Source organism: Prenolepis imparis, unplaced genomic scaffold, assembly GCF_030444845.1.
Source record: "Prenolepis imparis isolate NDT839.2.m4 unplaced genomic scaffold, iyPreImpa1.0 SCAF_2, whole genome shotgun sequence".
In the NCBI taxonomy this organism is placed as follows: Eukaryota; Metazoa; Arthropoda; class Insecta; order Hymenoptera; family Formicidae; genus Prenolepis; species Prenolepis imparis.
This window is the reverse complement of record NW_028141160.1, coordinates 7,187,687-7,211,802: the sequence shown is the minus strand read 5'-3', so window position 1 is coordinate 7,211,802 and position 24,116 is coordinate 7,187,687. Positions and strand designations below refer to the sequence as shown.

Genomic DNA, 24,116 nt, shown 5'->3' with positions numbered 1-24,116 from the left:
GAATCGAGTTGCGCTCCGACAAATTGAAGAAACTTTATAAATTGTCGCTTTATTTCTTTCCAGATCTACAGCGCAGAAACGTAGAGAGAGAAAAAATTGAGTCACTAATATTTACATTAACGTTACAGCACGGAAAAAAATATTAGCTACCATAACTAAACTTTATAATAGATATCCCAATATTACATCTGAAATTTAGTTATCATACTTAAAAAAATTTAGCTAATTAATTATTTTTAGCTATTGTTTAATGAGGAATTCCCTGTTAAATTACTTACACATCTAAAATTTAGACATGATAACTAAAAATCAATTGGATCCTGGTAAAATCAGTTGGTTTTCATGTGTTGTAGCCTATGACCTGCTAAACGAGAAATATAATATGTTCAAAGCTAAATAATGTACAGTTACTGACTTACAGTCAGTCGAACTCGAGCTCTGCAAGTATTGTTTGATACTGTAAATCAAGTAACTGGCCATTATTTAGTTTTGAGCCTATTATATCTTTTGCTCAGCAGATCAAAAGCAATATGAAAATACGGCTGACTTTACGGAGACCCAATTCCATTTGTAGGATTAATGCGAGGTTCTTTCAAGGACGTCTAAAATTTCAGCTATAGTGGCTAATATTTTTTTCCTCCGCGAAGTGATAAGAAAATGCGAGGAAAACGCGATCCTGAAATCTGAACGGAATCACCCAGCAGTGGAGGTTCTACGCGCCAGCGCAGAAGCAATCAATCTCGAGTGTCTAGTAAGTTTCACGCCTCGCTCGATTCTCCTTCGCTGGATCTAATCTTCTCAGGGATAAAAGAGGGACTCACCGTAGCGCGCGAAACAATCAAGGAGCCTGATCCTTCGGTGCTGGAATGGTTCGACATTGTCGCGGCGAGAGTAGTTCACGTCGGCCAGGATTCCTGCACGCGTACGTTGCCCGTCGCGTTCCAATCCCTGCAACACACACCAGAAATACGTGCGTCTGAGAGAGAGAGAGAGAGAGAGAGAAAGAGCGATCGGTCGTTTCGGCTCCGTTTCCGTTTTTCTTTTCTTGGCCAAGTATAGCCCGCCGCTTTTTCGCATCTCGCGGGAAACATGCCAAATTGATATCGTAACTATATAATACACTTAACAACTACGGTCGCAAGAAGTTTATCTGACGGAATCTCTCGCTACGGAACATTTTTTTACACACCCCTGTCGAGCTGGTCCCCCACTTTTCGAAAATAAAAAAAACAAATAGTGCATAATAATGAGCTATTTTTCCGCAAATTAAAAATTTTGAGCTCGTTACATTTAATACTTTTTGTGGGGGGCTGAGTCGACTTAGCCCCCCCCCCCCCCACTACTTAGAAATAAAAATATTGAATCAATCTTTGCGGCAGAATTAAGAGTTATTTATGAGCTTTCAAACTGATATACATCCCCTTAATTCCCAAATAACCCTTTAATTGATACAGCTCACGAGAGAAATTGTTTAAGTCCGAAATCAAACGAAAGAGTACATAAATCGGCGTTTAGATATCTTAAAATAACATAAAATTTTTAATTTGCGGAATGTGAAAGCTCATAAATAGCTCATTATTGTGCACTATTTTTTTTTATCTTTGAAAAGTGGAGGGGGGGCAGCTCGACAGGGGTTTTTTACAGCGATCTTGTAAGAATCTGATTTTACCAGAACGTTTTCTCGTTGGAGAAAAAATTATACAGAGCGGAGGAAAATTGTGTCGAAGCGATTACGTCGCTGAGAAATATTTTTGTTGTCAGCGATGGCCTTTTCAAAAGAATTCTCGAGAGGGAGCAGGTCGTGGCACGAAGGAATGACGCGTGATATATGCGTGATAAATGCGAGTTCACGCGTGAGTCACGCGAGGACGGTTTTGATATTAAGATAAGACACGATACCTTTATAAAGAGAGAGAGAGAGAGAGAGAGAGAGAGAGAGATGTTTTCCCGAATTTTTATCTATTCGTATATATGCATGTATAATGCGTCTCTTTTTTAAATCTAAAAACAAAGTTCTTTCTCTCTCTTGATAAAATAAATATATTACAATCGCAGGAATTTTAAATCATTTTTAATTACATGATTAATGAGCACAAACCTTTATTATTTTAAATCGCAATTTGCCGAAGAATTGTTACGTAACATTGTTTACCTAACTCTTCTGCGTTTATCTCGCTCGATATCTATCGGTATGAATAATTCATCGCGACTTCTTTTCGCCAAGGAGATTTCTTTTCGTCGTCACCGCTAACAGCGTCGATAAACTTCGACGTGAAACGTCTTAAGCGAACGTCGCATGCATACATACACATACATATATGTGTCTAACACTTGCGTGCGCGCGCGGCACTAATTCGCGAGTTAATTTTATGCACCGCGACATGCGAGGAGTCGACGACGACGACGACGAAGGCGAAGGCTTATCGCCGCGCAACCGTACGTCTGCGACAGTATACAATTGCCGCGTTTCCTCCTCCGAAAGCGTCTCGCGTTCCTATCACTCCGAGGTGTGAAAATGACGGATGGCCGTAATGGGGCGGGGCGAGGTCTGGAGGTAACGCATTATACGCCCGACGAGAGCGCGTTTCACGCGTCTATTACGAACGCACGCGTCATTAACGAAATAATTAGATAATTATGAAGAATTATGTTTTTAACGCCGCGCGGTTCTCGCGTGTCGTCCGTGTATGGTTGTATCGAAGCCTTCTATACAATCTCGCGTGATTCCAGTTACTGACGTTTTATTAATTTTTTTCAATGCAATTTAATTAATTATTTTTATTCTTTTTTTTTATATCTTGAAGAGCCTTCATTGTATTCAATTATTTTTAATTCTTAATTATATTTAATTATTTATTCAATTATTTTTATTCGTTTTTTAATTCTTTCTTTTATATCTTGAAAAGCCTTCATCATTGTATTCAATTATTTTTAATTCTTAATTATATTTAATTATTTATTCAATTATTTTTATTCATTTTTTAATTCTTTCTTTTATATTTTGAAAAGCCTTCATCATTGTATTCAATTATTTTTAATTCTTAATTACATTTAATTATTTATTCAATTATTTTTATTCATTTTTTAATTCTTTCTTTTATATTTTAAAGAGCCTTCATCATTGTATTCAATTATTTTTTCTTCTTAATTATATTTAATTATTTAATCAATTAAATAATGAAAAAGTGAAATAAATAATTATATTTGATTATTTATAAAAATAGTAATAATGGAAGCATAATTGAATTAAAAATAATCGAAATATAATTGAAATATAATTGAATTAAAAATAATTTAACTCGGATCACGTGAGATTGAATAAAGACTTTAATTTAAATATAATAATTTATAAATGATAATAATAATTGAAATTTAAAATGTGTTATATAATCTGCTTTTAGTTTCTCGTTTATTCAGATCGTATGATCGATGGTGAAAAAAGGATGGTAAGTTTCGGTCAATGCCGTATATTGTATGCGGCTTTTAATTTCGGTGATGCAATTTTGTGAATCGTAACGCAATGTATCGAACAAGGTGTGTTCACCGAGTTTATCGTTCTCGCGGAGGTGTGGAAATGACGAATGGCCGTAACGAGACGATCCAAGGAGGAGGATGGCGGACCTAACTCGGGACGATTCCTCTTCTCGTTTCCCTTCATTTACGAGTGACACGTGACGGCGAGTAATGAGCTTGGTTCGTTACCTGCCGAGGCATTCCACGCCCACGCGTGCAAGAATGCGACGGACGGGGATTGATTTAAGAACTATCGTTAACGTAAGATTTCGTGAAAAAAGAAAAAAAAAAACCCACGTGTGTGTGCAATAAGATTCAATTGTGTGGTATACACCTTGAACTAGCGCGAGTCAAATTTCGCAATATTTCACAGAGTCTACGATGTCTAAAATGTGTTAAAAAAATGCAAAATTTATTTTTATATTTTTTTATTAAATTATAAAAATAAAAGTCTCTTCTTTCCTTTCTTTTTCTCATCTCTTTTTTACACGCATGTTTGTTTTAATTTATATTCCATCAGATTTCTCCTCTCTCTTTCAATTAATAAGATCCTGCATAAGGATCAATAAATAAAAGAATCCATCTATATTTATAAGGGATGATATTTTTTATTTTTATATTTTTTATAAAATATAAAAATTAAATATATTTTTTTAAATCCATACTTGTACGGGATCTTAATTATTAATTGAAAAAAGGAAAGAAAGAAAAAACTTAAGAAGAGACAAATGTATATCTACAATAAATAGCAAGAGAAATTGCGGATAAAGAGAGAGAGATGAGCTTTTATCAGCCAATTATAGAGCCATGATTCGCGCTACAGATCCTCAACTATTATACATTATGCTCGCATATGCAGACATGATTAGTATCGATAATGAAAATTAACGAGCAAAACTGTGCGAAGAGAGCAGCGGCGATTAATAAAAAAAAAAGAAATTAATTTTTCGCAAGTAACATTTTTGTTTCATAATTAAAAGAGAAAAGCAAACATATTAACTTGTTCAGTAACGTTCAATACGAATTTTTCTAGTTAATTCCGCGATCCCATTCGCCAGTCATATTGGTAGAGATAAATCTCTCGCGTGGCAAGATCGCGATAAATTTTCGCGTAAATTCTCGCACGGGGGAAAGCAATACCATTAGCTTTCGCTTTGAATGGCGACACGAATTACGTTCAATCGGGAGAGATTGAACAGTATGAAAAAAAGGGTTGCTACCCTCCACAGAGTCGGGCACCGAGCATTGATGGCATTGTTCGAAAAAAATTAACCCGCGATTTTTATTTACTGCCGTTCCTCTCCTCGACTCTCTTTTGCCTCCACGATTCCGACTCTGATCGATCAATCGCAAAAAAAAAAAAAATTACAACCACAGAAAATTAACTCTGAGAAATCTCATATATATCTTTAAAGTATCTTTACGATAAAAAAATTATCTGGAATAAAAATTATTTCTTTTCGGAAAAAAAAAATGTTTCTTAAAAGTCACGTTTCACATATATTTTATAGATAAACGTGAAGATAAACACGACAGGCATGATTAGATAAGACTTTAGATAAACATGAGAAATCGGAGTTAGAATGATACCGATTGCGCCATCATTCTCGGTGGATGTAGCCGTCCGATAGTCATTACGGCGCGATTCGCGAGCGATTAAGGCGAAGTGGCAGGAGCAAACATTGATCGGCAAGAGTGCACTGAGGGAATTAGTATGTACCCTGAAGGTTCGAGCCCTTGGCTAGCTCGAATAGAAGGCCGAGCCGTAGCGATGCACAGAGGTAGAGAGAGAGAGAGAGAGCGAACGGGGGACATCACTCAAATATTTACCGCACCGCGCAAACAACGCCGGTATTGTTCCACGGCGATACTATGTGTAAATTTAATCTTCCTCGGAGGCTCAAAAATAAAGCTTGCACGCGGCGATTGGTTGAACGATGTCGATTTAATACACGTGCGAGAGCGTGTAAATTATACTATTACGTATCCCATATATGTATTATAATTATTATTGTGTCCTTCGTGATCCAAATAAATGTCATTCATAGTTCAAACTTAGTCACGGTTTCAGCGATGATGACAGATCTTCAGTCACAAAATACGTTTGTTTAGCGAATAAATTTTTTATATTATTTTAGTTTTTTATCTGAATACAGGGTAGGACACTTAATTTGATTTAAATTATTTCTGTATGTTAATTATCGAAAAAATTGTTTAAATTAAAGTTTCACAGTTTTAGGAAATATAATGTGTGTAATAGAGTTCTTATCGCGGTTTGTATATTTTAATATTTAATATATTATTATTATCTTAATATTATTTAATATTTTTTTAATGGAGATAATATTAAAATATTTATATATTATATAGCTGTCAGCTTTTGTCGAAAACATTTCTCGATAATTGTGTACGAGAAATAATTTACATGGATGAAAAAGTTAAGTGACTCTCTTATTCTGTATATATATTTGTTAAAAATATAATAGTTTAGATTTCTCAAATTTCACTTCGCCTCTGATTGTGAGAGAGAATGTCGAAGAAAGGGATGAAGTCGTCATAGTGGTTCGAACAAGGAATTCGCTGACTCCGTGGCCGGCCCGACGCGACGGTGACATCTCCATCTTCTCTTCTCTCCCCTTCCCCCTTGCCGTTGAAAAAAGAGGTCTAGACCGTTCTCCTTCCACGGAGACTCCTCTCGCGAGTCGCCCTCCGGAGAAACGACACGATGACTCTGCCCGCTGTTACGTGCGAGTGGCCCTTCTCGGAGTCCTTTGTCGGCCTATCGCAAGAGAGACACCTGGACGCCGCTCGGCTTATCTCTCCTTCTCCGCCACCCCGAGGTCATCCAAAGGGTATCCTCGATCTCGCGTCGATCTCGCGAGAAGAGGAGCCTCGGTTAACACCGTCATGTCGTCTCTCTCTCTTTCTTTCTTGTTAGAACCGTCCGATGATCGTTAATTCGAGGATGAATACGAGGCCTCTTCCTCTTCGGGTTCCTCGTATGATGCTTTACAAATTTTCATATCGCATTTTTTCCTTCGCTTCGATAAAATACGAATTTAGAAATAATCACCTAATTATCTCTTCATAAGGATACGGTGTTTAAATGTCCTTCTTATTTAGACACTAGGATACCTAGGATTCTCGTATTAGGGGCCACACGTGGCAGCGTGAGAATTAATGCGCACGGGGGCAATGGAAAACGGGGAGGGGAACCAGGGAACGACCAAAGGAATGCGCATCATCGAGCCGCCACGGTCCAGCTAGGAACGTAGCTAATGGGACCACTTAACGTCTCAAGCATCTCACGAAGACACAGGAAGACCCGCGCGTTACCATGTGGTCCATCTTGGCGGCACCTCTGGAACACGACGTGGCCTCTCTCCCCCTCCCTCCTCCATCATTTTCTAAATCCTTGTCAGTCCTTGTGGTCTCCGCGTGGTGAGTTAATAATCGCCAATATTTATTCCGGATTGGTCACGGCTCGGTCCGGAGAGTGATGAGGAGGAGAGAATCCAGGCCGAGGTACGAGATGTGACGTGACGTGATGTGGCCACGACGATGGTTCGGGGCCACGACGGAACGACCCCGTGCGCGCATTGTAACGTCCGAGATTAATATTTACCGCGTTCGTCATTACGTATAACGCGGCTCGCGTCGTCCTCCTCTTCGCGGAGGAGGACTCTCGCGCGAGCTAGCGCTCTCTCTCTCTCTCTCTCTTTCTCTCTTTGGGCGAGGGTGAAAGCGAGCGGCATTGGGAAACCGCGGCGTATTATACGCCTCGACATCTCAACAGTTCGCGATCGCGCGATGATATATCGCGTCGTGTCGCGCACGGATTACCGTTCCGGATGGACCATTTTCGGAGCCTGCGCGTGTACTAGAGGGACCTGGGATTGGGTAACTCGGTGAAATACACATAAGCAAAGGAATTTTGACATATATTTACGTTATTTCTCCTTTATATTAATGAGATTATTAATTAAATTATTATTAATAATATTTTAATATTATATATATTATTTATAATATAATAATATATATAATATAATATAATAATATTATATATATTATTTTAATATTATATAATTCCAAATAAAATTACACTTAAATTTTTTAGATAATCACACGTATCGAGATTCGCTTTTATTTTGTAATAAATTGTCGATCGCAGCTCGGGGTTTTCTCGTTATTAAGGAACGACAACGTTATTAAGCAAATTAACTGAAACGCTAGCGGAAACTGTCCGCGGATCACAGCCTAACGGACACTCGATCCGCGACTAAGTCCGTGAAGAGCTAATGAGCGTTGAGACTTAACGCCAGATTACTGATTTAATCCTTTTTGACGAGCGATTTGCGTGTCTACGTGTCGCGTTACTTAATAATCGTCCGTCTGCGTCCAGATAAGATAACATCGACCGGATAGATAAGCGCCTAATCATCGGCATCGTCAATCGTGCGTCTGTCAATCTTGCACTTTACGTGCGATATCCGCGTAAAATTTTTCTAAGACTTAATAGGATGATTGATATCAATGATTCGTCCAACAAATATTCCACATCCATTTCGATCAATTTGCTGCAAGATTTTACGCAGTTTTCATTGCAAAGATCCATTGAGCTCTATATATACTGGAGTGAGCCATCAGCTACAGTCTGCTCGTTTCAGTTTGTATAAGTTCTTCTATGAAAGTGTAGAGTCGAAGTTGGGTTAAACAAACTCGTTGTACACCACAGAGAAAAGACAGATATATTTAGTGGCAAGTCTGTCTCACTTCGTATTATTATAATGGCACCTATGATTGAACGTCTGACAAAGATAGCCTCTAAACCAAATCTATCTATCCTTTAGATCTGTTTTTGTTACCCCTACTCTTCGATGGCTCACTCCAGTATGTATAGAGCTCAGTGCAAAGATCGCTTAGACCTTCAAAAAAAAAAAAAGACGCAGCGAAAACACGCGAGTATTTCTCTCCAAGAGATATCTCCCTGGACGTCTCGAATAAACTCAGTTGGTCGGGACCGCAAAAAGAGAACGAGCGTAAGTCCGGTCGGTTAATTTCTTCCGAGTTACTGTTTCAAGGCGCGGGCGGGAGCGGGTCAGGTGATACGGTGATGTCGTTTGTATAGGACGTCGGGAAGGCTACCCCGGGGGAGGCAGGCGTGCAACAAAAGGGAGGCGAGGATGAATCGCCTCCGGAGAACGCGCGCGGGGACAAATGGGGACATTAAGTCGCTTTTGCCGCCCGGTACCAGGCGCTACCGGTACCTACCCGACCCAGCAGCAGCAGCAGCAGCAGCAACGTGCACTCATACCTAACCCGACCTGACCTATATAAACGCGGCTTTGTCCGCCTCCGTGTATATATGCACGCGCGTGTGCAGAAAATTTCAGACCCGGTGTTTCTGCCAGCGTCATCTTCGCGGCTTGTCGCGACCTCACATGTTTGCGAAATACAAATATACTTGGTGTATACACACATTGTAGCAGATGGGTAGGTAGACGATAGGTATAGATGTGACGCGAGATTGCAAAATGCCGAGAACTTTTGAAACCCGTTTCGCTTTTCAATGTCAACATTGGCTGTTGACACCTGGCAAACTTAAGTCAACACTATCACTTTCCTAGATCCTAAAGCCTGATGCTTTCCTAGATCGAGATGCAGAAGTTTCTCTTTCTCTCGAGGTAACGCGATGCTATGTAGGAAAAGATACTCCTGACCCTTTTTAATCCGTAATATATATTTAAATATCCCTTTTTTCCTGCGACACGCAGAGTAATAAAAAGCAGGGATTCCACCGCTATCTCCCAGTTTTATCGTACCACTTCGTGACGTGCGCGCTTCCGTGCATTGACACGTGTCGCGGAGTCGTTTACGATGAGGATTATTTACATGTATCCGCGTTGCACTGCGATGAACATCGTAACGATCGTTATCGACTTCCGGCGGAAATGTAGTAGCACCGTGACTAGTCGACCGATCTATCTTTTTGCTGATGGAAAAGCTGATAGATTATACTGTTGTACAATTTTGTCACACATATAGCGGATTTATAATGTAAAAATAGCATTTACATGCGGTTTCACATTTTCTTACGGTGCCTCGTTTTGCAATCTCATTATTTAATGACAAATTAAAAAAAATTCCTTCATTATTATTTCATCTACAAGTACAGAGGTCGGAAATAATTTATTTCAACGAATTATCGCTTGCGAAAAAAAATTTAACAACGAGGGAAATCAAATTCTTTTGTTTTCTGTCGATTTTCGATGATGTTACCGATGATGTACTTTGTCATTTAGACGAAAATCGACGAAAAAATGTTCCGGAACACCCGGTAGATGGTAGCGCAAGGCCGTAAGATGATTTTCTCAGGGGTAGGAGGCGAGGACCTGTCACATTACGGAGTGGAATTTATGCTCGATGCCCAACGGCGTGACAAGTTGCCTCTGATGAACGGCCCCACTGCGAACCTCTTGGCCCTCCACAACGAGGATAAGGAGGGAAAGGTAGGAGAAGTAAAAAAAAAAGAAGCCCTGTAGTTCGCGCTTGTCCTTGACTCTTTCTCCAAATCTCATCGAATTCTCTCTCTCGCGATTTTTATCGACACCCTTCTTTTACAATTTACCGTATTCTCGCGTATTCAAATTGCAGTCAAGGAACGATTTCTCCGTATACTCACAATTTGAGGGAATTCTTTTTTTTCAAATATAATTAAAAGGCTTTAAAGACTCGTTATGAAGGCCAAGAAGAGAAGATCCTCCACTGTATCTGTTTCTTTATTTATAAAACTTCACGTTTATCGTCGTCGCATATTTCCATTTAATCGTCTCCTTTGCCTTTCCGAGGAAACTGGACGGAATCGGTTATCGTTTCCGGAAAAATGTACGCGGTCTTCCTTCAGAGCGGGCGGGGAAAAAGCGCGCAGAAAGGCTCGTGTTCCGCGTAAGTTCCGTAATTACCGTTGCTACACGAGTCCGGGCACCGTAAGTGCGTCTCGTTCCACGGCATCATTTTCTACGAAGCTCTCGCGTTGACGTGGGTGGAGGGTGACCGTGGGGGTGGCGGGACGGGGGGTCTTCTTCTTCTCTCCTGCGGTCCCCGTTTTAAAAAAATCCCATACGATTTTAACGCCCCACGCAAGAAGTCGTTCCTTGTGCACGGCTCGCCGGTGATAAACACGCCAGGTTACGATTTCTCGGAGCTCGCCGCGCCGTGTGCGAGCGGTTATTAGTGGTGGTGCTGATGACGGTGGTGGCTGGGACTGGCGTTTCGTACCGTCTATTTTACAAGTAGCGTAAATTGAACTTGCCAACAATTTCGCAAATGGATTTAAATTGGATGCGAATTTATAGCGATTAGCGGAGTCCAATTGAAAGGGAGGGGGGGGGGGGTCCAATCGAATTGGAGAGCTTAAATTTCACGGACACACAGAGAGAGAATGATCAATTTCGCCCGTTGCGAGAATTAATGGAAATAATAATTGCGAGGGCAAAAAGAATGGCGATGCTACACGTATTTTTCTAACTTGTCAAATGACATGTGTCTTTTCTGGTCGATAAAAAGTTCCCACCGAACAGATAGATATTTTGTTTTGCGAATATTTGGAGTGAGTCATAAGCACGTCTGTCAGACATATGTAAATATGTGAGACACATGGTTTTTACAAAGATTTAACATTCTTTGAAATGTCATTTCTTCGAAATCATATTTTTTTTCAATATGTATCGGAGGTGCCAACTCTGGAGCACGTTTATGATATATTCGCGACGGATGCAACTCTGACTTTGTGTCCTTTCGATGTACGGTTGATACTCGTGTTACAATACTCGCGGTGTCGGATACCCGTCTAAACGTTAACTCTGGCACGAGCGTCGCCTTCCAGAAAGTCAAGACTTTCATTATGACTCGAGTTTCCGAATTGGATACTCCGCAAATACACTCTCAAAATACAAAGTAGTCGCGACGAAGGGACCAAATTTGAAACATTATTAGCTTGATGAAATTGGACATGATTAGTCGCTTCCGAATTTTCACGGAGCTAGAATTAGTACGTATAAAAGTATATGCAGATATCACGTTTTAGAAATGTATTGTTTCACTGAAAAAATAATTCGGAATTAAAGCGATTAATTTCCGAATTGAAAGGTTTTTCATGAACTAAGCTTGGAAATAATTTTGGGAGAATTTTTATGTCGAAGTTTATTTATATCGAGAGAGATTGAAAATACAAGACGAGAAGATCAAATATGACCAGTCAAACTTTATTAACGAAATTGATCAATCGCTTCAGAATTTTCACAGTTAAAATTAGTACGTATAAAAGTATATGTTTTACAAATGTATTGTTTGACTAAAAAAAAATTTAAGTTTCGAAATAGCCTTTACTTTAGTAAAATTTTTATATTCGAAGCTTAATTACATAAAAAGACTAGAGATTGAAAATACAAGACAAAGGGACCAAACTTGACTAGCTAAACTTCATTAGTTAACGAAATAGGAAGTAATTAATCACTTTAGAATTTTCACGGAATTAAAATTAGTACGTATAAAAGTATATGTATCACGTTTTACAAATGTATTGTTTGACTGAAAAAAAATCAGAATTAAAATGTCGACTAAAAGTTTTTCGTTAATTAAGCTTCGAAATAGCCTCCGTTTTGGGAGAATTTTATAATATTTCAAAGCTTATATTTGTATCAAGAGACTAGAGATTGAAAATACAAGACATACAGAATCAGAAGTAATTAATCCAGTAATCCCGAAATACTTAAAAAGCGTTCGCTTACATCGTCGAACGAACTAATGTCTCTCTGACGTACAAAAAAAAAATCGGCGTATAATTCTACGGTTTCGGCCCATGTACGTCACCACAGGAATGCACACCATGGCGAATCCCATGGCGCGTGTATATCATTTTTACAGCTCGATGCTATCGAAGTTACGACCGCGCGAGGATCGAAAACGTCGAATGCGAAGGGTTCGATTTAACGTAGAGTCAGTAACTTGTCCTCGTATCGTTCTTTCGCGAATTTCGCGACATGCCATGACGTAAGCCTCCGTTTCGACAGATTTTTCTGAATGCTTTCAATTTTCGTACATCATCATCATTATGTCAAAGTGGCTGCAGTTTCTCTTGTTCACTATATTTTGATTATTTTCGATATTTGTTGGAAAATGTGTTCTCACATTAAATACATTAATGAAAAATTAAATACATAAATAAAAATGTCAAGAAAACCCCGTAAAAATAGATTCTGCAAGAATTAAAGTTTAATCTTTAATAAAGATTCTTCTCTCTCGCAAATTTAACACCGAATCCAACAAATTTTCACGCGTCGCGAATTCATTTCGGAATATAATCACCAACTTTCTTGCCCGCATTAAGTCCTTAATCAGATTTGCTTCGGAAAGAGATCCACGCTTTCTCCGAATTAATATTTTAACACGGATACCGAGACACTACAACAGAGCTCCTTCGAGGTTCGTTTAAAAGCGCTCTCATTGAATCTGTGTCGCCCAGACAGTGCGTCGCCATAGATTGCCTTATCGGTAAATATCTTCTCTCGTCAATAGGCGACCGCGTTGCCTGCTTTTCAAACTTGTCGGACGAAGCCGAGAATGGTTCGCGTCGACGATTGTCCACCCTAATAAACGTATCGCCGCGTCCGATTCGCCGGTGCATAATGCACCGCGCCAAGTTGCATCGATCGGCATCCAATTTATACTTCACGTATATGTGTGCGTATATATGTGTGAACACATTTTTAATTTCATCATTAATTGTTAAAATAATTTCAGAGTCGCATCGAGAAAAAAAATCTTTTTCTATTAATTAATTATTTATTTATTTTTCCTCATCTTTCTTGTATCTACACTGAGAGAATTTTCTCTTAGAATTTACCCTGAAAATCGTGGGACAATAGTAAATTACATAGTAAAATTAATCAAGCATATTTTATATTTTATTGAAATAGATATTATTTTTATTGTGATAAATATTAATCAAAGAAATTTTCATAAAATTTTCATTTTAAATTTTAAGAGAAAATTCTCTGTGTATCTATCTATTTTTTCTATCTCTTTTTTATTCAAAATATTGGCAGAATTTTAAAAAAATTCGATTTTCACGCGGTTGAGATTAATTATTCAGTCCCTTTAAGATTTCAAAAAGAGAGAGAGACATCCCGAATTCGCTAGCTAGTTAATTCCAATTCTCGTCATCGACGAAGATTCGCGAGCGACGAAATGAAATTGAGCTATCGAGATCTCGAGGAAAGAAAAAAAAAAAAAGAAGGAAAAAGAGATGAAAATTCCCATAGCATATATTCCGAGAGAAACGAAACTGCTCGCGCGGTGAAACCCGGCGAGCCATGGAAACGTGGGATCGTGAGAGAGAAGTTTGAAGCGGCATAAGCTGTACGTGCTCGACCATTGGTCGGCGGATACAACCAGAGAGAGAGAACGAGAGGAAGAGAGAGGGGTGTAGGAGGGATAGAAGTTTACATGTATATGTGTGCTTCTCTCTCTTTCTCACCCCTTTTCCTCTCTCTCCTTCCACCCGTGAGCGAGATACGAGAGCGAGTTACTGGCTCGTTGTTGCTGGCGCACGCGATCGGAATCGGACAGGGGAAAAGAGAGAGACTCGTTATCGCGGCCGCTCGCGTTTTCCATTCGAAAATTTCGTTTTCCGCTCGAATACGATATCGACACCGAGTATCTGTCGGCCCGGAGGGGTGGGGAAGGGTGGCTTTGCGCGGGGGCGAGCTCAAGGAACCCCCGACCGTTTTTGCCGTCGTCCTCCCGGGGAACCAGGTCGCCCAGAGAGAGATCCGGCCTCTTTTACGAGGCTATTTTTATCTAAACGCATCTACCGTCCCTCTGCTACTACCTACCGGATTCGGAATGAAATCTGCGCAATAACGAAAGCGCTAATACCCGGATCGCCGTCGGATCAAACACTCGTTCGCACGAATTGCACCCTGGGAGGAGAAGGGAGAAGATAGAGGGAGGAAGGGGTCGACGCGAACAAAAGCCTCGACGGTCGAAATCGATTAGCCCTGCCTCTTGGCAAAAATAAATTTTTTATTACGAAAAAAAGCGTGTTATACAAAATATAAAATATATAGAACAACGAACGCGTAGCGAAAGAAAAATAAATAAAATAATGAAAAAAGACTATGTACGCGATACTTGGAAAAAGGTTTGAGTTACACGTATAATTTGTAAAAAAAAATATCCCCATGAAGAATAGCGACGGAAAGTTAAGTTTTTGCATATAAAATATAAATAAATATAGAAATATAGAAAATATGTAAAATCTAAATTATATAAAATGTAAAACAGTAGATATTATGCGATCTGTGTGTGCTAATACGGAGCTCCAGAAGTTGTGACTTTATGAAAGCGAAGAGAAAACGGCTGTTTAACTTGATATTGTGAGAATACTATTTCGTTCTAAGGATCGTCTAAACTAGTCTAAAGGATCTATTTATAGATGTTTATACCGTCTCACTCAAAACACTCTCATTCTCTCGTCGAATTTTCTGCCTACTCTCTTTCAAACTTCTGACGCCCGATAAATATAGGTCCGTTTCAAACATCTGATGGCCGATAAATATATACATATCACCAGACACAAAAACGTCCATCTTAAAACTACGAATCGGCTTCTCTCTAGACCAGAGTTTTCCAAATCTTTTTGGCTTACCGCCCTTTTTTCAAACATAATTTTTTTCAGCGCCCCCCTCGGGAAATCTTATCTCTATCTCTTATCTTAACTAATAATATAATTGTAAGCGTAGTTGAAATAAAACAATTTGGAACTGAAATTTTAAAGATACTCGTATAATCAAGTGGATAAGTTTGCTTAAAAAAATATTTCAATGCCCCCGTACTACCCCTAAAGCAAGCAAAGCCCCCTCAGATCCCTCCAGCGCCCACAGGGGGGGCGGTAGCGCCCACTTTGGGAAACTCTGCTCTAGACCGTTAAATCAACAAATGTAACTAATCCTTATTTGCAATAAAACGAGTCAATTGTAAATCTACAATTGTAAATCTACAATTATAAATTTATGTGTGGACTTATAAAATGTTTTTTGGAATCAACCCAATTTTAACAAATTTTGAGTGAAAAATTATATTAAATCAAGTTTTGTATATATAAAATAAGATATATAGTTACGTGTCTTTTTTTTACATAGGATTACTTTAATCCAAAAATATATTTTCAGAGTTAATTATGATCGCGCACAGAATGGCAAGACACTTTGGATCATAAATCTTTCAGTTCTTGACCAATATACTCCAAATATTATGTATTTTCAAAAGAAATAGAAGCTATTCAACGACGCGTGAACTCAAAACCATCTGCATTGCCAAGAAAAGGTTGTTTTTTGAAACAAATAAAATTTAAACTATTAAACGATGCTTATTGGCTATTTTAGTGCGAAAACAAAGAAATTAGCCATGAGACATCAAATGTAACTCAAAAGAGTAGCATTATGTTCAACATATGGTTTATTGTCATGGTTATTGTTGTCAAGACAATGGCAACGTGACAATAAATGAGAGAAAGAAACAATCCGTCAGATTAGTTGCAATTAAGAATCCTAAATCGGAGACACGTTTCGCAGACGTATTGCTTTATATGTGCAGTTATTTTTACACGTCACTGGATGACGCTGGTATGATGTTGGCGAAATGGTTGGACCGGAAAAAATATGCAAAACGGGCGGAAGACAAAGCCAGGATAGAAAAGGAAACGGAAAAAGAAAAGACGGATGACCGGAAAAGAAGGCGGCAGATACACGAACAATCGATGAAAAATGAAACAATTTCTTATACCTGGCTGCTGTCAAGCTTCTTTTCCCCATCCGCCTCTCATCTCCTGCCGAGACTACTCGACTTAGATGCCGTTATAAACCAAACATCGACAGTAAGGTGGACACTTTTATGGTCGGCGACTTTTGTCTATCCAGTCGATCACTGTGTCCTACCAATGTTCTAACAATATAGCTCCTGCAGTGAACGCACTGTAGGGTCTTTCAGTCTCGAGAATTAGAAATCCGTATAAGCGAACGAGCGGGAGGTCACGCTGCGAAATTACTTTAGAAAATTACAAAAACGACAGAGAAAAACGATAACACCATTTCGAAGTGCCGTTATATCTCCTTGTCGTGACGTTTGTAAGAAAAATTCATTTTTTTTTTGTTCTTTGACTGTAATTAATATTCCGAGAAAACCGTCAAAGGACCGTTACTAAACTTCTAAAAAAAACAACTAAAAATAAATTTAAATTAGAAATAAAATAATATTCAAATCTAACAAAGAGAGGAATAACCTATCATCATTTGAAATATTCTCATATTGCAAATATACCGATTTTAATCACGCATTGTTATTTAAATAGAAAAGTTTGGAAGCTATTTTTGTGAAATGTGTGTTTTGCATTGCATTAATATTTATTATTCAAAAACTCTCTGCATTGCGAAATAATACACAGAAATATTATATTACATTATCCTAATATATAAAAATAACAAGTTAACGATCAAGTTAATTTTATTTAAACTAATATGATATGTAAACTTTATTTACATTCGCAAAATTTTTTCTGCATATATCTCGGTTATTTTGTTTGCACTTAAAAAGGGTATAAATAATAGAATAAAAATATAAAACACAAAAAAACATCCGTGTCGCCAGATATCACTTTTCACGTTATTTTATTTTATTTCGACCGCTGCTATCTCATTATATATTGAGAGCGATTATTTATTAAACAATGAATTTAAAAAAAAAACAACTAATTCATTTTTAATTTAAATATTTGAACTTAGTTCTTTTTGAAACATTACACATATTAATTTTAGCCAAACAAATATAAGTATTCACATGCTCCATTGTTCAGAAAATTTACATAAATAAACAATTAATTTTACTCGAGAAATTCGTCACAGAGATTTTCAGTCAGAATGTATATGTCAAAGAAATCATTTGTCACATTTTCAAAGATTTTTGACAACCTTGAGATTTCGGCTCGTGCAGAAAGAAGAAGCAGGCCCAGTTAATATATCCTTCCTCCATTAGCAGTGTTTCCCACCGTGTTTTCTTTAACTGCAGCGAGAGAGGCACTAAGACCGCCTCGTTGCAGAGTGCCGACAGAGACGAGAGCGTCCGCAGGATTTCGAACGCGGCTCCTTCCCGAGTCCCCCCTGTAGCGAGAGCAAGGATGGCGGACGGCGACTTCAAAAGATCTCTGGAGACTTCATCGACAGATTAGACGTCGAGCATCCATCCCTATCTCGCCTCTCCTTTTACCCGCGACCTCTTCGATCCTCGCGCGAGGATGATATAGGTTCGCATCGATCCGCATTCTCGTCATTCTTAAGATTCTTCGGTGCGGCTTGCAAAATTTTCTAGATATTAGCAAGGCTTCAGTCTCTTATTTTCCTTTTTTTTTTTTTTTCTTGCGACGTATACTTGTAATTTTCAATGTCTGAGAGCCAGCTGATTAAAGTCACGAGATTACAAATATTGAAATTAATTGAAAAAAAAAAATGAATGTTGATTTAACAGCCATGGGATGTTGTTACGTCCGAAGCGTTTAATTTAATTTCATCCGCATCTGTTGACGTGGAACGACGGCATACTTTCTAAGTTTGACTTCCGGCATATATGCATATATGCATTATATAGCGTGGAATGCGTCGGGTTTAAAAGTAACAGGAGAAAGACGGGACTCTCTCTCTCTTTCTTTCTCGGCTTAAACGCGGGCCTACCGCGGATAAAATTTATTGCACGGCACATTTCGCCGGAGGTTTCCGGGAAACACGATTGCCCAGCGAACCGCAGCTCTCTCGCATACGGAAATAAGTAGAAACCGAGCAAAAACGAACGACGAAGGAAGAGGAGAAGAAGAAGAGAGAAGTTTCGCCATACGGGAGAGTCTTTCGCGGAAGTTGGCGAAAGAAGATGGGGAAAGTTTTCATTTGCGGGTTGCCTCTGAGGTCGGGGCCAATGGCGGCCTTAAATCGTTCGCAATTGAGAGGCGTCGGTTCTTACCTCATCTCCTCTCTCGCCGGAAGTCGGCCAGCCGAAGAACAACCTGTTGACCCCCCCCCCCCCCGACGCAGGAATTATTCCGATTTTTCCGAGACATCATCTATTGCTGCTGTTTGCAGAGCGCATTCTAGAGTCTCTGTCTATGTCTAAATTTAATCCAAGTTTGCCTCTTGAAACTTGCGCTATTTGTAATGCTGATATCATAATTATATGATACGGCTAATGATGCTACGTGCCGTAATTATGCCGGGATAGATATGCTCTACGACCCTCATTATTATTCTTCTTATATAAGAGTCTCTCTCTCTCGCATTGGGAGGGCCATATTTCTCTCAACACGTTGCGGATGATTAAGATTGATGGCTGACTAAACTCGCCAGGTGTACGCTCATGTTTGAGACGTGTGATTCATCCCGAAAAGTATAACGTAATCTTTCAGGAAAAGAAAAAAAAAAGGAAGAGACAGCAACGATGCGGCCAGCATTGTGCAAATAATTGAAGCGAAAGCCACGAGCATATCCATAAATAAAAATGAACGTCGAAAATATGTTTATCCTTGTACCTACTGTTAGATTAATTTAAAAAAAAATTTTTTTTTGCCATCGAAAATAATTTAAATTCGCTATTGGTGAAACAAAATTATAAAAAAAAAATCTACATTACGTTTACTTAAAAAATATATAAATAAATATAAATAAATATAGAAATAAAATATAAAATATATAAATAAATAATATATAAATATATATATATATATATATATATCTATATATATCTATATATAAAAATATACTTTATTTATACAAAACAACCTTCAAAGAGGCCGATTATATAAAGTTTCAGATTAACGCTAGGTGTGCAATTTCCGGTCGAATCAGGATATTGTTATAGATTGTTCTTGAACATCTACATCCGTGACAATTTTATCGCATAATCGGTGCGAGATTAGCGCCCCAAGGGCTGATCAAGGGTTGAAATTTCATTCATTTTTTGTTGCCTGTTATGTCTAATCTGTCAATGTCGGCTTAGGAGTCACTCGAATCTTTTCATAAATTCTAAAGATTTACCAGACTCTGTCCCTAAGATAAATAAGTGATAGTGTTTTTTAACAACCTTGGCGCCACATGTCTACGAGGGAAAGCTACCTATGACGGGTATACAAAAGTCGAAAACGAGTTTTTTACCTGAAGAATGGCGTGATGTTTAACACAATAATAAAGTAGTCAAGTTATACATCGCGCAAAAAGAAAAGATAATAATTTCTAACACAAGTATAATACAGAAGAAATAATTACAAAAATTTTCGAAAAAAATAAATTAAAAAAAAAATTTTTTAAATAAAAATTAAAAAAATTGTTTAGAAAATCGGCCACACACATCGCACGAGATTATTCACGAAAAGAATAACGAATCCTTAAAGCAGTGTTGAATTCCGTAAAACATCTTTACACCAGAAAAGCCTATCTTAAATGAACCGTTTCCAGATTACCGTCAGCTCATTTGTCCGACTAATGATCGAGACTACCACTTTTTCTCCTTGTTGAAACATTGATCTAAGGATTCACAACTCGGCAATTTTCCGGTGTGGCCTTTCCAAATCGTTCATATGATTTTTTTTAATTTTGAAAGGAAGAATCGCGATTACAACACGTACATTCTAGATCTCGAACATTCTGAATCAGCGGCGTGAGAAGAGATCTTCGCGTATTCCTAACCGGGCACTTGAAAACCAGCGAAACCAGCGATATTTCGATGTATGCGCGTGCATGGAATTTTCTTCTTCTTTATCTCCCCCGATCGCGAAAGATATCATCGTTCCCGCGCATTCGCGGGCGAGAAACGAAAGAAATAAGAATCGGTCGAATGTGCGATTTGGCACGAAAGGATATTATTTGTCGCAATATATATATATTTTTTAATAAATTTAATAATCAATCATCGTTCCCGGAACAATCGATTGTTTCAATCCCTGGATTCGCGCACCGAGATACGAGAAATGAGTCACGATCGAATTTTCGAGTCGACCGACGAGCCTATATCCCAGTCCGCGACCGACGCGTAATTAATCACTCGATCCGAAAGAGATCGCGATTATAACGATAAGTAGAACAGACACCTCGCGCGTAGAAACTGTCCGGGGACGCCGCCCCGGAGAATAAAACTCCGCGCGGCGGAGAAGAGATAAATATCTTGCAATTAGCGAGGCATGACTGTGAGTGACGAGTGACAGTGCGCGAGAGAGATCGAAGTAATCGATTTTCAAGCGTCATTAAGGCCCGGTCCGCGCAGTAAATGAAAGGGGGGAGGGAAAATCGGAATCACGAGCTCCGGCGGCGCGTCCAGCCTGGAAACTGATAAATTGCGACTTCCGCCCGCGTTTCGATCGTGTACCACGTAATTTCCTGCAGAGGAGCCGCCCCGATAGGCGAGAGGGAAGGAGGAGGAGACGGAGAGAGAGAGAGAGAGAGAGAGAGGTAGCCGAGGACGGAACGATGGGACAAGAGCCAACGGCGATCGGAAATTGGCCCGATGACATTGATTAAAGCGTTTAGCGGGCGGCGACAATGTCGTAATTATTAATTGGTGACGACGCCGCACCAAGATCCTCCATCGCGATAGATGACGCTGAAAATACGTTTTTGCTTGGGAAATTGAAGCGAGAATGTTTAACCACCTCTGGGTATCCATAAAGAGCGACTTTAAATCAGGGTTTAACCCAATAAAACCCGGTGGGTTTTATTGGGTTAAACCCACTTTAAAAAACCTACTTAAAAACCCATTTATAAAACCCATCCAAAAATGCTAAAAATTTAATAATATTATAAATGAAGTATTTAATATTAATTAATTTTTATTTAATTTTTCTTATTTATTAATGTAATAGAAGGTCTATTACATTAATAAATAAAAAAAATTAAATAAAAATTAATTCATAATAAGGAATTGTGCCAATTAAATAGCCAATTTTCTTAATCATTAGCGAATTATAAAAAATTAAATTTAAAAAATTTTAAAACCCAACAAAATCCCAAAAAAACCCACTGGGTTGGGCTTTTTAAAAAAAATCCAGGTTTTTTCAAACCCTGCTTTAAATGTTAAAAGAATGCGTCGGAATTTTTTTCCTCCGCCCGAAGCAAAAAATATAAAGGGCTTTTATTTTCTTTTTTTTGGAAATCTCCTAAAATATAACGGGAAGGAATATTTGACGTTTAGTAACTGCTGTAAAATAATTATCGAAAACACGCAATTGGTACCCATATATTGATGAACCGGTGAAAAACATATATACATTGACGGAAGGGTTAAATAAATGCGAGAGAGGAATCTGAATAATTAAATAAATGTAAGACGTTCGTAATTACAAGATACTTTGATACCTGTTTCTGATAACTGTTGTATAGCAATTAAAGTTTATCACGCGTGTTACAGTGTTCATGAAAATAATTATTTTACCCCGTCAGATTGACATGTGTCATCAATGATCATAATTTTCAATTTTAATAACGTATCGCGAAAAAAAAAGATTAGCTACGATAACTAAATTTTAGGTATCTCTATATTACACCTATTTAGTAATCTTATCTAAGTTTTAGTAACCAATATTTTTAATTATAATTTAAGGGAGAATTTTCCCTTGAGCTGTAGCTCAAAAATATTAGTTATCATAGCTAAAATTTAGATATGGTAATTAAATTTCAGGTGTAATTTAGAAATATCTAAAATTAATGATAGCAAACATTTTAATTTCGTAATTGACAATTTGTAATTTCACATTTGTGATATTTTGATAATATTGCAAGACAAATTTCTCATTTTATCATATGTACAACGCGATATATTCGAGAAGAAGAAACTCCGGCGATTATCTTCCTCTTTCTCTTGAATAATGACATGCATCATTCGAAGACAATCTAGCGGAATTATCCGTGTTTTAACACATGTTGAGCCTTCCTATCTAAAAAATCGCGAGTCTAACAACATAATCCCGATTCTCATCCTCGCTATCTGTTGTCGTGCAAGTTTCCTGCTGTTGTCCGGCATCGATGATACGCGAGGGATCGATCCGACGGAATTTGCCGTTGCAGAAATAATATCGACCGACTGACGAGATGACCAAAAGGAAAAAGAGAGAAAGAGAAAGACAGGATGATGCTCTCGCGTACGACAGAGACAGAGAGACGATGCGGACAGCGAGAAAAAAATCTTCTGAACAAAAAAAAAGAAACAAAAAAAGAGAAAGAGAGGGAGAGAGAGAGAGAGAGAGACACGGATGAAGAAGAAGCCGTCGAGTCATCGGGCAAACGAGCCGATATTTTCGCACCTCGCCGAAGAACGTTCAGGTAAGAAGAGACGAAGAAGGAGAAGGAAGAGGACGAGGAGAGGCTGCAATGAATTTCGCGCTACCTGAAGATGAAGTGACGGAGGAAACGTGGTGGCGCATGAGAGAGAGGCGCGATGTACAGTGGTGAGAAAAAATAAAATAAAAAGACCAAGACAACTACTGGGAGAGAACTGTTAGCGAGAGAGAGAGAGAGAATGTAGGAACGAAGGATAGCGAGGAGACGAAGGAGCCACGTCGTTCGTGGTGATAGAGACCGGGGCCCGATTTATTGGCGAGTTTAAAAGAACTCGGACCCTCGACATAACTCAGCGTTCGCCTGATGTTGACTGAGTGGCCGAGTCGCTCGCGCGAGAGGCCGTAGGCGCGGATAGGCACAGGCCTGTACCTGGCCTGTCAGCTTCGGTTATCGTCAGGCACCTCGTCTGCCAATCAAAGAGCATTCACCGGTACTAAGTGGCTCGGCTTAATTAAGCGCGAGAACGAGAGACCGCTGGCCGTCGCTGGGGTATAGAGAGAGCGAGAGACACACCGTCTCATCGTGGATCGTCCGTTTTCATTCTTGGATCGTTGCGCGCGGTGAAAAATACCCGGTTTCCCCGCAGAAACCCCCGGAAACCGTTTCTCGGATAATCGGAATCTATTCGGCTTTGCTTTGAACTTTCGAGGAGATGCCGGTGATTTTGGTGGAAAATTTTTCGAAAATCTTGCCTCGAGCTAATCGCGGATTTGGGTTGGCAAAGGTCTTTAAATCCTCTGCCATCGGATATCTCGGACATCTGGGAGATTTAAAACGACTAAGGAATCACATAAATCACGGTCTTTTGGCAACTTAATATTTATCACGGTGTATGTTTAGTTTACAATATATATATTATAGTATAGAAACGCGCAAAATATCCAAAGAAATTTCCTTACATGTTTAACAAATTAAAAGAAAAAAAATTTTCGACAAATTTAAAAGAGCATTAAAAAAACACGTACAAGAATCATCATAAAAAAAATTAATAAATTTCCATTTAAAAAAACGATGGGCAAAAAAATTCTTGTCAACTTAATATTCAGCACACGATGTATATGTTTACTTTAATAATGTAGTGTAATGTATAATATATGTAGAAACGCAAAGTACCTACATATATGCAAAGAAACTTCTTTAGATCTTCAATAATTATCGAATTATAAAGTCACCGAA

The 24,116-nt window shown here is 38.6% G+C and overlaps 1 protein-coding gene across 2 annotated transcripts in view; it reads right to left on the bottom strand.

The window, feature by feature from the left end:
• Positions 1-24,116, bottom strand: part of Soxn (SRY-box transcription factor soxNeuro) — a 108,514-nt gene that overhangs the window by 7,698 nt on the left and 76,700 nt on the right. Inside the window, exon 3 of one of the 2 annotated variants that reach the window (XM_083058581.1) lies at positions 822-948. The exons of the other annotated variant lie outside the window; for it this stretch is intronic. Within the exon in view, the coding sequence (XP_082914707.1) occupies positions 897-948 (52 nt within the window). The 3' untranslated portion in view covers positions 822-896. The remainder of the gene's footprint in view (positions 1-821; positions 949-24,116) is intronic. 2 annotated transcript variants of the gene reach the window in all.